The 15,292-nt window shown below is 36.9% G+C and overlaps 1 protein-coding gene across 2 annotated transcripts in view; it reads left to right on the top strand.

Annotated features, from left to right (window-relative positions):
* Positions 1 to 2,506: 2,506 nt before the first annotated feature.
* Positions 2,507 to 15,292, top strand: part of LOC123829141 (cytochrome P450 2C21-like) — a 45,774-nt gene continuing 32,988 nt past the window's right edge. For both annotated transcript variants that reach the window (XM_045854697.1, XM_045854696.1), the window contains exons 1-6: positions 2,507 to 2,704; positions 6,140 to 6,302; positions 8,020 to 8,169; positions 10,911 to 11,071; positions 12,421 to 12,597; positions 14,670 to 14,811. In XM_045854697.1, coding sequence (XP_045710653.1) covers positions 2,522 to 2,704; positions 6,140 to 6,302; positions 8,020 to 8,169; positions 10,911 to 11,071; positions 12,421 to 12,597; positions 14,670 to 14,811 — 976 coding nt within the window. In that variant the 5' untranslated portion in view covers positions 2,507 to 2,521. The remainder of the gene's footprint in view (positions 2,705 to 6,139; positions 6,303 to 8,019; positions 8,170 to 10,910; positions 11,072 to 12,420; positions 12,598 to 14,669; positions 14,812 to 15,292) is intronic.

Genomic DNA, 15,292 nt, shown 5'->3' with positions numbered 1-15,292 from the left:
AAGAACCTAGGGATAAAATTGACAAGGAGGTAAAAGACCTATACTCACAAAACTATAGGATACTGAAGAAAGAAACTAAGGAGGCTACAAAGAAGTAGAAAAAAAATACCTTATTCACAGACTGGAAAAATTAACTTCATTAATATGTCCATAGTACCCAAGCAATCTATAGATTCAATGCAATTCCTACTAACATACCAAGGGCACATGACACAGATCTGGAACAAATATTCTAAAAATTTATATGGACCCAAAAATGAACCCCAAAAGCCTCAGCAATCTTGAGACAGAAGATACAAGTTGGAGGGATAACAATTCCTGATATCAAACAATACTACAAGGCCACTGTAGTCAAAGCAGTCTGGTACTGGCATAAGAACAGACACATAAATCAGTGCAATGGATGGAGAGCCCAGAAATAAACCCAAGTTTTTATGGTCAATTAATATTTGATAAAGGAGGCAAGAGCATTCAATGGAGTAAACAAAGTCTCTTCAATGAATGGTGTTGGAAGAACTGGACTGGTACATGCAAAACAAATGAATCTAGACCACCTTCTTACACAATACACCAGAAAAAAACTCAAGATGGATAAAAGACTTAAATATAAGTAATGATACCACAAAAATCTTAGAGGAAAGCACAAGCAGTAAAATTTTCAATATCTCACATAGTGATGTTTTTCACAATACAACTCCCAGGTCAAGGGAGATAAAGGAAAAATAACCACTTGGAACTATATCAAACTAAAAATCTTTGGCACAGTTAAACAAACCATCCTCAAAATGAAAAGGAGATCAACTGCATGGGAGAACACATTTGCCAAAGATACACTCAAAAAGGGTTTAACCTCCAAAATACATAAAGAGCTAATATGACTCAACACCGGGAAGACACAAAAAGCAACCAAAAAAAAAAAAAAAAGAGGGGACAAAGGAACTGAATAAACACTTCTCCAAGCAGGACATACAGATATCCCATAGACATATGAAAAAGTGCTCAACATCACTAGCCATCAGAGAGATGCAAATTAAAACCATAATGAGTTATCACCTCACACCCATCACAATGGCTATCATTAATAAATCAACAAACAAGTGCTGGTGAGCATGAGGAGAAAAGGTGGAACCCAAGTGCACTATAGAGGAATTTCTCACTGGTGCACCATTGTGGAAAATAGTATAGAAGTTCCTCAAAAACTAAACATGGAACTTCCTTTTGACCCAGCATTTTTGCTCCTGATATTATACCCTAAGAGTCCCAAACCACCAATTCCAAAGAATTTATGCACCCCCATTTGTATAGCAGTCCTATTTACAATAGCCAAGATTTGGAAACAGCCTAAGTGCCCATCAGTAATTGAGTGGATTAAAAACTGTGGTACATCTCCACAATGAAATACTAGGCAACAGAAAAAAAGGAATTCTGACCTTTTGCAACAGCATGGAAGGAACTGGAGAGTATTATGCTAAGTTAAATAAGCCAGTCAGTGAAAGACAAATACTGTATGATTTCAGTTATAAGAGGAATCTATGGACAAAATAAGCTAATGAGCAAAATAGAACCAGAGACATGGAATCATAGAACAGACTGACAGCTGTAAGAGGGGAGGGGAGAGGCAGGGACTGATTGAAAAAAGGTGAAGAGATGAGTAAATGAACATATATGAGAACCCATGGACATGGACTATGGGTGTGGGAATTGTCTAGGGAAGTGTGGTATGTGCTGGGCAAAGGGTGGCAAAGGGCCAACTGTAATAGCATAAACAATAGAAGAGTAAAAATGTAATATCTTCAGCAGATTCAAAGAGACAAATGATAGCAAACAGATTCAATGCTGTAAGAAATTATTAACCTAAGCTATTACATAAATCAATTATATTAACATGTGTTTTACATTTTAATTTTATATAACTTTAATGCTAAAAAGCAGATTTTTTAAAAAATTATTGACTTTAAAGAGAAAGGGATGGAGAAAGAGAGAAAACATGGATTTGTTCTTTCACTCATTTATGCACTCATTGATTGATTCTTGTATGTACTCTGACCAGAGATCAACTCAAAACCTTGGTGTGTAAGGACAATGCTCTAACAAACTGAGTTACTTGGCCAGGGCAACATGACAGTTTTAAAAATTAACTTTATTAGGGTAACATTGGTTAATAACCTATATCAATTTCAGATGTACAAGTTTAAAATAATACAGCATCTTTATATTCTATTGTGAATTCACCACCCAAAGTCTGGTCTCCTTCTGTCAGCATACATTTCATACCCTTTACCTTCCTTGTCCTACCCCCTACTGGTCTTCCCTCTGCTAACTACAATTCTGTTGTCTGCATCTATGAATTTGTGCGGTTTTTTTTGTTGTTGTTGTTTTTCTTCTACTCTCTACCAGCAGGTCAAAGAACACTGAAGATGAAACAATATTTAACCAAAAGATCACAGAGAGTGCTTGTTGGGAAATCAGTTTGCATTTAGTATTTAAAAAATTTTGAGGTTATAAACTTTCAATTGCACTTATGCAAAACACATCAATGGATCTCTTCATAGTCTTGGCGATTTGTCTTTCTTGTTTGATTCTCCTTTTCCTATGGAACCGAAGCTATGCCCAAGGGAAGCTGCCACCTGGTCCTACTCCTCTCCCAATTGTTGGAAACGTTCTACAGATAAATATTAAGAACATCAAGGAATCCATAAGCAAGGTTAAGTATGATTAATTTTCTTCCAATCATTTGCAATGAGTAAATAAGACAGTGCTATATCTAAGTAAAATATGGACCTAGACACCATGCGTTAAAGAAGTCGTTTGAAAGGGAAGTGTTCACTGGACATGCAGATACAATTCCATTTTTAAAATTTAATTAAATATTCTGGGGTAACACTGATTAATAACATTTTACATACCTCAGGTGTACAAATCCATAATACATCACCTATATATTGCATTGTGGGCTCACCACACAAAGTCTAATGTCCTTCTGTGACCGTGTATCTCACCCTCTTTATCTTCTTTCTCCTCCACTCAACCCTCCCACCCTTTTGGCAACTACCATACTGTTTGTGTCTAAAAGTTTAGTTTTTTGTTTATTTGCTGCTTTCTGCTTTGTATCCCACACATGGTCCTTGTCCTTTTCCACATGACATGATTTTAAGCATCTCACAGCTAGAGGTGTCCAAAAGGGAATGAGAACAATGAGGTGATTGTTAAAATCTTCAAAAGGAGGAATTCCCTGTCAATGTTGTGAGCTAGGTCTTCTTTGTAGTAATTAATCTTTGGTGAACTCTAATAACAATGAAAGTACTTTCAGATTTTGAAAAAAATTACTGATTTATAGATTCACAACACTAAATTTTCCTAAAAGCACACTGTTGTGGAGTTACGGAAATAACTATAGGTTCAGGAACTTTCACTTTCTATTAGATTTGCTCAACATGTAAGTGAATAACTGCTCTGCTCTTTGCTATTTATACAGTAATGGTTCTCTAAATATTGAGGGGCTTTTCTGAAATCTGTCTTCCCAGACACAGTTGGTTAACAGAGCTGTGCCCCTGGAAACTCCTTCCTGTGTTTCAGACTCTGGATTCCAAGGGATGTGTCAGAATCCTTTAACTTTCAGCCTTGGGCAAACTTTTTAAAATCCATCTGACTTCAGTTTCCATTTCTTTAAAAATGATCGCTAACCCTGGCTGGCGTAGCTCAGTGGATTGAGAGTGGGCTGTGAACCAAAGTGTCGCAGGTTTGATTCCCAGTCAGGGTACATGTGTGGGTTGCAGGGCATGGCCCCCAGCAACTGCACATTGATGTTTCTCTCTATCTCTTTCTCTCTCCCTTCCCTCTCTAAAAATAAATAAATAAAATCTTTAAAAAAATAAAAATAAGTAAAACATTAAAAAATTACTGATAATTATTCTGTACAAATTATTAGTTATATATTCAACAAGTTATCAAATTAATACTTTGTATTAGACACCATGTTAAGTGCTTGGAATTTTTTTCAATACTATTTTGTATTGGTTTCAAGGGTACAGCATAGTAATTTCACAATCACATACTTCACAAAGTGTTCACTCTAACATTTCAGGTAGGTAACCATCTGGCACACTACATAGTTATTACAATATTATTGACTGTATTCTCTATGCAGTACTTTACATGCAGTGACTGTTCTGTAAATACTGATTTCTACTTGTTTTAATTTTATTTTTTATTAAAGATTTTTATTTATTTATTTTTAGAGGGGGAATGGAGGGAGAAAGAGAGAGAGAGAGAGAAACATCAATGTGCGGTTGCTGGGGGTCATGGCCTGCAACCCAGGCATGTGCCCTGACTGGGAATCAAACCTGCGACACTTTGGTTCATAGCCCACGCTCAATCCACTGAACTACGCCAGCCAGGGTGATTTCTATTTCTTAACCCCTTCACCTCTTTCACCTGTTCCCCTAAACCCTCATTCCCTCTGGCAATTACCAGTCCTGCCTCAGTGTCTATCAGTCTGTTTCAATTTTGTTTGTTTGTTTTTGTTCTTTACATTTCACATATAAGCGAAATCATATGATATTTGTCTTCCTCTGACTGACTGATTTCACGTACCATAATAACCTTTTGATCCATCATGCTGTTGTAAATGGCAGGATTTTAGTCTTCTTTGGTGCACTAGGAATTTCCAATGGTGAATGGGGAAAAAAAGTCCCGAGAATTATAGAATTTACAATCTCAAGGGTAGGCATGAATTTATGATATAATATGCAAATAACTGTATGATGACAAATGAAGTGACAGGGATCCAATGGACACCAGCCATGGAGTTTGGCAGGCTAGGGGGAGGAGGACCAGTCAGCAAAGAGTTTTCTAAGGAATTGAATTTGGAGCTGAGATCTAAAGAATGATCAGGCATTAACTAGACAAAAATCAGATAAAAAATTTGTCTCAGGATTTTCCAATGTGGAGAAGAATGACTTGAGAGTCCTGGAAAAGGGAACAATTTGATTATAGCCCAGAAAGTATTGTAAAAATATACCATGAGTTGAAATTGAAGAGTTCAACTGGGACTAGAGCATGATGGTTTACAAGGATTTTAAGAATTGTGGTCTTTAGCAGAAGAGCAATGTGATGACTTTAACATGCTTAAAGGACTGTTGTGTTAACATTTGCCTTGTGGAAAGACCACTCTGGATAATGAATTGGAAAATGAATTGTAGTTGCAGAATGAATTTTAAGGTAGCAGAAGGACTCAAACATTGGATAGCTGGAAAGACTTCAAGTCCTACTATGCTGAATTAGCTGCCAGAAGAGAAAGACTCCCATAATGCAATGGCTTAAAAAAGTCAAGAGTTTATTTGTATCTCCATAAGATACAGAAGTGATTGCTGGTGGGCTGCCTTTCCTCTATGAAGCTATTCAGAGAACCAGTTTTTCTCAATCTTGTGGTTTACCTTCCTTTGCCCTTAGGCTCTTGTTTTCATTTTCATAGTCAGAGTGGACCATCTGCATGCTGGTTACCTCAACCCTGAGCAGTGGGAGAAGCAGAGAGCATGTTGTGACCATTTATGCCACAGTGTAGGATTTTCCCACGTGATCACTTCTGCTGACATCAGCTGATGGAAGCTTAGTCACATGGCCACACAGGGAAGCTGGGAAAGGTGTGTAACAAGGCTGCCATGTGCTTATGTAGTAATAGAACATAGAGGTCTCTGGTGCTAACGAGAAGATGCAGAGAATGGGTAGTGAGGGATGATTATTTGCCTGCACCTGGGACAAGATGGGAAAACTTCACTTAAACAGGAGATATGTATCACTTATCATAATGCAAGTATAGGAAGGAAGGAAATTTGGAGCAATTAAAGTTTGGCAGAAAGAAATTAATAAAATAACATGAACAAAATTTATGACAGAGTCATATAAGATAACTACTAAAGGTGATAATAATAATAGCAATATTACCAATACCATAATAATAATAATTACCATTTAAGTAATTGGTTTCTATTAAATTGCTGGATCTAGAAGATGAAATCTGGTATAATGAGTGAATGGATATTAAAATGTCTCTCAGTAAGATTAAAAGTATTTATCTCACTTATCTCCATTCTTAGTTTTGAAATTCTCACTCTTCTTGCATCTCCTATTTCTTTCTTAGCTAGCAAAAGTCTACGGCCCGGTGTTCACTGTGTACTTTGGAAGGAAGCCCACTGTGGTGCTCTATGGATATGAGGCAGTGAAGGAAGCCCTGATTGATCGGGCTGAGGAGTTCTCTGGCAGAGGCAGTTTTCCAATTATAGACAATATCTTCCAGGGATCAGGTATGCTTCAATCTGGGGAACGTGTGTGTATTCATAAGTTGCAAAGATTCCAAATAGGCTAAGGAACTGAGAGACTTAAACATAGAGAAATGTATGGAAAAATATACTTCCAAAATTTTCCATGAAGGATCATTAATCCATATTTAAAATTCTGAGGGTGACACAATGTCTCCATAAAACAATAAATGCAATTTAAAGAAATTCACAAAACACTAATGTTCTATGAATTTGTGACTAAGCTATGTTCATTATGCCTTTAAAGATTTTATTTGTTTTTAGAGAGGGAGAAGGGAGGGAGGAAGAGAGGGAGAGAAATATCAATGTGTGAGAGATAAATTGATTGTCTGCTCTCAAACACTCCCTACTAGGGACCTGGCCCACAACCCAGGCATGTGCTTTGACTGGGAATAGAACCAGAGATGTTTTAGTTCACAGGCTGGCACTCAATCCACTGAGCCATTCCAGCCATGGCTAAGCCATGTTCATTTTCAGTTATGGCCTGTTAAGAAAGAGAAAGAGGCAGAGAGAAAAGAGGGATGAGGATATTCACCAAATTATCCTATTCTCCAAATATTTTGCTTTCTATCCTGACTCATGGTTGCCAAGAGATTATTTTATAAAGCTTGCATTGTATGCATGGAACCAACATAACAATGGAATATTTCCAACCTTATCTTTAATTCTTCTCATATTCTAAAAAGGATAAGTAATATTTGGATTCAATAGAATACAAAGCATAAAGCACAAATATGCACTGAAAAGGGGACTATGGAGAAACACATAGTAAGAATGAATTGGAATTGATATTACAAAAAGCTGTTTAAAGTAATTACTTGAACTATCTTTCATCTGTGTTTGGAGCACACTTAAACTGTCCAGTCCTCTGGAGGGTCCCTGGGTTCTGACTAAATTAGATAAAGTCTGAATGGGGTCATTTTTTCTTCCACTTATTGTCAACAATCTTGATCAAATTTCCCATGAGCATTGTTTCCCAACCCTTCCCCACACACCCAACTCCCGTTGTCTTGACTCGGGAAGTCTGATGTTGAATTTCCTTGGTATTACAAGCACATTACAAAACTGGCCAGTAGCCAGTGGATTAGAGCATCATTGAGATACACCAAAGTTGTGGGTTGGATACCTGGTGAAGGCACATGAAAGAATGAACAATGACTGCATAAATAAGTAAAACAACTCTCTCTCTCACCTTGCCTGAGAATTAGATTTTCATGAGCATCCTTCTAATGCACAAGAGCTCTCTCTCCTTCTTTCAAGAATTGACTCCATTTGTTGCTGCTCCTAAAATTTACTTACAATGCATAGAAGTTGACCCTGAAAATTTAACCTGTTACTCAGGCTCACCACAATTTATTAGCTGTGTGATCAAGTAGTAAACATATTGCCTTTGTGATATTCAGCTTTCTTATCAGTTAAATGGTGACAATAACTAGGTCACAGAGTTATTGTGACACTTATAAGCATTAATGTATGAATAACAGTTTAATAATGTGTAAAGCCAAGAGTCTTGACAGTAAGCTTCTAGGCTGGGGTAATAGAGATGGCAGGCAAAGTAGGACTCAGTAGGAATTCCTAAAGCTGGTAACACTATATTTACATTTCTGCTTAAGTGACATTATCATTTCCTGAGATAAAAGTCCCTCACCTAGAATTAATGAAAATTGAAGTCTTCTTTAACATTTATGTTTTGTCATGATAGGTATTGTTTTCAGCAATGGGGAAATATGGAAACAAACTCGGCGATTCTCCCTCATGGTTTTGCGGAATATGGGAATGGGAAAGAAGACTATTGAAGACAGAATACAAGAAGAAGCCTTGTGTCTGGTGGAAGCATTACGAAAGACCAATGGTGTGTATGTCTTTGTATAATTACTAGGAATAGTTTGGGTAGACTGAATGCTGTTACAAGTAGATCAAATGTTGTTACAAGTAGATCATAGAGAGATACAATGGTTCAAGTGGGGCCTAAGTTTACTTTTTGCTCACATACCAGTAGTAAGAGGTGAAGGGGTTGGTTTTTTCAGGCCTTTCAGGTACCAGGCTGTTAGGGGCTTTGACATCTTCACCATGTGGCTTCCAGTGTTACCCAGGATTCATCTGTTTTCATGGTAGTGGGAGGAGCAAAGAACAAGGAAAGGAGCCAATAGTGTTTTGAATGGGCCAGTTAAGGCCATGGTCCACAAGCTTTCTTTCCCATTCCTTGGGCTGTAGCCTAATCAAAGGGCTACACCTACCTCTAAGAAGAACTGGGAACTATAGTTATCTAGGTATTCAGGAAGAAGAGAACACAGATTTTGCTAATCAACTAGTAGTTTTGGCCACAATAACTCGAAAAATTAAGGAACTTCTCTAGTAACTTCTTGAGAAACATTGCAAATATCTCACAATATATGTACATTAATTCATTATGCTGTGTATCTTAAACTTATACAGTGCTGAATGTCAATTATATCTCAGTATAACTGAAAACAAAGCACTGGTGGTTCAAGGTAGAATCCATGTCAAATTCTTTTCAATGCACAGGGCTGCATTACAGATGAGCTAGGAGTGTAGGGTGAAGAAAGGAGGGAGCTGTGGTAGCCCACATATGTTCAGTGTGTATATATCAGTGTATATGTGCAGTGTGTATGTGTCTATGTACACACAGGACTAGGAGAGAGGGTGGTAGAGAAAGGGGTGGGCAGGAGACTTGGCAAGAAAGTGGTAAGATCAGGAACATGAGACATATGTGGTTTTTAACCACAATATTTAAATATTTTCCAAAAACATTATTTATATAATAACTCATCTATGAGAGAGAGAAACATCAATTGGTTGCCTCCCACAACCAACTCAGCAATCTGGCTAGGACAGAGTTCTGTTTTTAAACTGTCTAGATGGGTTATTTCCCTTTCTCTAATATTAATATAAAAATGCTATGATTGCATACATTTGCATAATTCTGAGGTCTTCCTTAGAATGGATTTCAGGAAATAGTAGAAGATATCAATGAACAACATTGTTTGGAGTTTTGACACATATGACCTAGGAATGGGAGGAAGACCTGGCAGAAGAAGGGATAAGATTATGAGGCCTGTACTGGGTATATTGTTTTGTGACCTTATGTTTAAATTTAGTATATTAAATACCTATTTTTCACATGTTTAATTTTCAAATATTTTTAAAGAACATTATTAATGAAACAGCACACTATTCCACTATGTTGGATGTACCATAGTTTATTTAACTGGTCTTTTATTTTTGGCCAAATAGTCAATTTTCAGTGCCTTGTTGCTATTTATATAAAAATAATGCAATCCATATAAACCATTGCATATCCCTGAGTACTTTCCTGAGAACAAAATTTTGGAAATGGAATTAATATGTGAACAAATGTTGAGTTTTGATACATATTATCTGGAAAATGATTTTGTGTGCTTAATGTATATTTCAAGCAGAGTTCATTATTGACTGGTTCCTCTTTCCCCATAGTAATGCAACTCACACACCCAGCTTTTTAAAAAATTTTATGGATTTATTTTTAGAGAGAAGGTAAGGGAGAGAGAAAATGAGGGAGAGAAACTTCCATCAGTTGCCTCTGGCCTGCCCCTAACAGGGGACTTGGTGAGCACCTAGACATGTGCCCTGATGGGAATTGGACCACAGACATTTCAGTCTGCAGGACAGCATTCAAAACGATGATCCTCAGCAGTCAGGGCACATCCAACATCTTTCCACTGCATTTTGTAAAAAAGCATTGCAAGTCTGCTTGGTCTTCTGTATTTTCTTACTAGATTGCTCAATTTCTTGTGGGCACCATGAAGAAGAATTCATAATGAAGACTAAATTTTATACCTTTTAACATATACTTACCGCATAAAAATGAAATCTTACCATTTGTGAAAGCATGGAAGGACCAAGAGGACCTTATATTAAATAAAATAAGTCACCCAGAGAAGAAAAATACCATATATTTCACTTATATGTGGAATTTAAATAACAATATAAGCTAACAAGCAAAACAGAGATAGACTCATAGACACAGAGCACAGACTGGTGGATGCCAGAGGGGAGGAGGGCTGGGCGACTGAGTGAAGGGATTAAGAAGTAGGGAGGTGGGATGGCTGGGGTGGGGGTAGGATTGTTGTGGGGAAAAGGCAGACAACTGTACTTAAACAACACTAAAATAATAAGTATGTAAATATATCTATAAAGAGAGAGAAGTACAGATTTGCACTTACAGAATATGCATAGTCACGGGGATATAAAGTACAGCATAGGAAACAGTAACGTATATTGTAAATTTTTCAAGATATTTTTTAAAAACCTCCTTTTTGTGAATTACATTGTGGCTCTTATTTGGAGAATGCTGTAAACAGGAGAACACATTGTGGGGAGAATTAAGAAATAAATTGGACTGGATTAGACACTTCTGTCTGGGGAAACACAATAATGTTATTTTAGGCATGTTGAGTTTCGAGTGATGGTGGCATGTCTAGGTACTTCCTATACTTAAAAAGGCTTTGAGGTCAACCCATCTCAATGATTTTAAACAGTCAGCTGGAGACTAAAATGAAATTTCTAAACTAACTTAATTTATATTGTTTTTAGCATCTCCCTGTGATCCTACTTTCCTTCTGAGCTGTGTTCCCTGCAATGTGATCTGCTCCATTATTTTCCAAAACCGTTTTGAGTACAGTGACAAGCAATTTCTAACCTTGATAAACTATTTTCATGAGAACTTCAGAATTGTAAGCACCTTCTGGATACAGGTAAATTCAAGGTTCTCTTGAAGTAGGGAATAATTTTTTGACTAATCTATTGCTCATATATACCACATCCTTTTGCCCTATTTCACAATGTCTGAAGTGTTTATCACACTGTTGTTTTTTCCCAATTAGTGAGTTATCAAATCAATTCAATGTGCAAAAATTAAATTTAAAACATGAAATATAGTAATAGAAAGAAAATATTGTCATAGTGTACCAAATTATGCAAGGTAATTTTTTTTGAGGAATCATTTTTCCTGATTTTTACACACATAGAGGAAGAAGGTTCTGGTATAAAATATTTCTTTTTTTAACTTTCTTTTAATTGTCATTCAAGTACAGTTGTCTGCATTTCCCCACCACCACCACTTCCCCCAATACCAGCCATCCCCCCTTCCCTCCCCTGTTTCAACTGCCCATGATTTTGTCCATGTGTCCTTTATAGTTGTTTTGAAAACCCTTCCCAGCTTTTCCCTCATTATCCCCTCCTACCTTCCCTCTTATTATAGTACATTGTAGGAAAATATTAGTCGCCTATGATATATGATGATTAACAACTAAAATCCTGTGTGGATTATAAGGTCATGACAGGTTCCACCTGGAAGAGACCCTGGTGAACAAATAGTCAACTCATTTTTTAGAGCAGTAACTATCACCAACACATACGATGTATATTCTCCAAAGCAGCTTATCTGTCACAAAGAATGAGTCAACCTAGAATCTAGATTTCTCCATTCTCTATCTAGTCTGATACAAACTACCAGCCTGAATTAATTGTTTCAGTACCTACCAAGAGTATTATTAAGTCATGAAGGTACTGGTTACAGCAAATCAATAAACTCTGGGATGGGAAAGACCCAATAATTACAAGCAATGTGCATGTTCTTGAGGTTGTAAAATCCTAAATAAAACTATGCTAAGTAATTTGGGCATTCTCTTAATCTTCCCAATGTACTGTTTCTTCACTATAAAACTAGGGTATGAATGCTACAAACTTTTTTGATGCCTGTAGAAATAGGTGTAGGGTAAACTGTGGAGAACACTGACCTCTAGCTCTGTCACTACTTTGTCTTAGACTGGTGGACTATCCTTTCTGAAGTTCAGTAACCTCATCTGGAAAGAGGTGGTTGGCCCCTGAATTCCTTCAGAGAGTTATCATTAGGAAATGAATGTAAATGGTTTAGGAATTGCTTTGTAAATTGTGTGTTCTGTGACTCTAGACATTTTATCAGTTCCTTGTCTTTCAACTCTTTTTATCTTTATTTACTCAGCATGTAGCAAAGTCTCTGATTTGCAATATAGGCCTGTAAATGTAGGCTGAGTGACTAATGAATGGTTTTTTACTCTTTCAGCTCTACAATTCTTTCCCCTTTTTAATACATTATCTCCCAGGAAGTCATAATGAATTATTTAAAAACATTGCTGAACAGAAAAAATTTATTTTGGAGAAAGTAAAAGAACACCAGGAATCCCTAGACCTCAACAACCCTCGAGACTTTATTGACTACTTTCTGATTAAAATGGAAAAGGTATAAATAACCCTGTTTCAACTTCACCTTTTTTTCTTTGTTCTTTACTATTGTTTAAGTACAGTTCTCAATTTCCCCCTAAGCACTCCCCCCACCCCATGCATCTCCATGTCCCACCCACCATCCTAACCCCATTTGTGGCTTTGTTCATGTGTCCTTTACACATGTTCCTTGATGACCCTTCTCCTTTCCCCACCCACATTATCCCCTCATGCCTCCCCTCTGGTTACTGTCAGTGTGTTCTTTATTTCAATGTCTCTGGTTATATTTTGCTTGCTTTTTTAATTGTTATTGATTAGTTTCCCCTTATAGGTAATATCATGTGGTATTTGTCTTTCACCACCTGGCTTATTTCACTTAGCATAATGTTCTCCAGATCCATCCATGGTGTTAATGAAGTGTAGGAGCTCCTTCTTTCTGCTACGTAGTGTTCTATTGGGTAAATGTGCCATAGTTTTCCTCTTTGTGTGTGACGTGACTCATGGATTAGTTTTGATCTATCCTGTAAAATTAGGATATTAAAACAAGCCTATCCCTGGCTGGCCTAACTCAGTGGATTGAGCACGGGCCATGAACCAAAGCATCGCAGGTTCGATTCCAAGTCAGGGCACATGCCTGGGTTGCAGGCCACAGCCCCCAGCAACTGCACATTAATGTTTCTCTCTGTCTCTCTTTCTCCCTCCCTTCCCTCTCTAAAATTAAATAAATAAAATCTTTAAAAAAAAGAGTGAGGGCTTAATAACCAAAAGTACTATTAAAAAATTTTAAAATACTAAAACAAAAAAACCAGATGCCTCTTCCTAAAGAGGTATTAATTGTTTGTGCAACGTCTTACTAATGCAAACAATGCTTGATGGCTTGAGATAGTTTGAAATTCTCACTAAATATGACTTACAAGAGTTTATATTTACCTTTTTAAAGCTGATTTTTATTGTGAGCAGATTGAACTACATACATTCAGGAAGCACACACATTCTAGATTAATGATAAATGACACATGTCATTCATACACTAAGTTCCATAAATGCAAGATACAACATGTGAGGGAACACAGGAATGGATAGGAATCAAGAAAGACTTACCTTTGGAAAGATACCAGGACATCTTCCAAGATGAGGCAGTGTTAGAGGAAACTCTGGCTTAGAATAACAGATGAGACACAATAGGTCTAGGGAATGATGATCAAGTGTGTGGAATTCTCATAGAAGTTATCTTGACGTAATTGAGGAACTGTCATGGGTGTAATGACTGGTGACATTGGGAATAGTGATGCAATTACAGGGGATGGTTTGATGCTTGAATGAGAAATTTAGACGTGATAAAATAGACAAGAGATGCTAGAACTGAAAGTGAGTGGCCATGATGACTTGATAAAAACTATGTTTGAAAGAACTGATTGGCTCTCATGGATGAGAAAGTAGGGATATCAGAAATGACTCATTGAAAGTTTATAAATCTGATTTTATGTATGTAGGTATGTATTTATTTATTTATTATACATGTGTTTTTTTATTGCTATTTGGTTACTGTTGTGTCACCTTTCTCCCCATTTCTCTCCCCAGCCCTGTCCCCACCCCCACTTCCACAGAATTTGATAATGTTTATTGAGTTTATTTATTTAGTTAGTTCTTTATTTATGTGTTAATGGTGTTTTTTGTTGTTGTTCAAGTATAGTTCTCTCCATTTCCCCTCCACTGCTCACCCTCTCACACATCCCCACCTTGCACCATGGATCCTACTCCCGTTTGGATTTCTCCATGTGTCCTTTATACATGTTCCTTGATGACCCTTCCTCTTTCCCTTCCCCTCCCATTACCCCCACTCCCATCACTCTGGTTACTATTGGTTTCTTCTTTATTTCAATGTCTCTGGTTATATTTTGCTTGTTTCTTTCCACAGTTTAAAGGAACCTTAACAACTCATCTAACTTTACCTTTAGCTTTATATTCTCTAATATCTGACTTAATTTATCAAATAAGACAGTTAAGCAAATAATGATGTTGTACTGAGTTATGTTATGGTATCCCTAAGGCTCCTTTATTTATCAAGTAATTCTAATACATCATTCCTAGGAAAAGCACAATAAACACTCTATATTTACTATGGACCACTTGATCACCACCATATTGGATGTGTTTGGTGCAGGAACAGAAACCACGAGCTCCACCCTTAAATATGGAGTCTTGCTTCTGCTGAAGCACCCGGAAGTTACAGGTAAGACCACAGATGATGGGTGAGATGAAGTTCTGGGAAACTACTGGCAGGAAACACTGGTGACTATTCCACTCTTCACCTGCCTAGATGATGCACATGAAAAATTTCCATCAGTGATATATCTTCCTATCATTGGATGAGTTAAATTCAAATTAGATTATGGTACAAAAGGAGAAAAAAAGTATGTAACTAGCAGCACAGATTTGAAGGGCAGAGGTCATTGTTCTCCCTCCTATGGTGGAATGTCTGTGTATTGGGTCAGACCAGATGTATACACAGAATTGTCTTAGGATCTAGAGAGAACTAGTTTTCTTCTTTCCATAAAAAGATATCAACTGGTATATCTTCCATGTCCAGATGAACATATTTTTGGTAAAAGATACTTCTACTCAAATGCATTTGGAATTGAAAGAGTTACAACGAAATTGTAATCTTTCTTTTTTTTTAAAATTTAATTGTTGTCGCAGTAGAATTTTCTATC

The sequence above is a fragment of the Phyllostomus hastatus genome, unplaced genomic scaffold (assembly GCF_019186645.2).
Source record: "Phyllostomus hastatus isolate PE091 unplaced genomic scaffold, TTU_PhHast_1.1 phas_scaffold_1066, whole genome shotgun sequence".
NCBI lineage: Eukaryota > Metazoa > Chordata > Mammalia > Chiroptera > Phyllostomidae > Phyllostomus > Phyllostomus hastatus.
The sequence above is the reverse complement of the archived record's forward strand: the minus strand, read 5'-3'. Positions and strand labels throughout refer to the sequence as shown.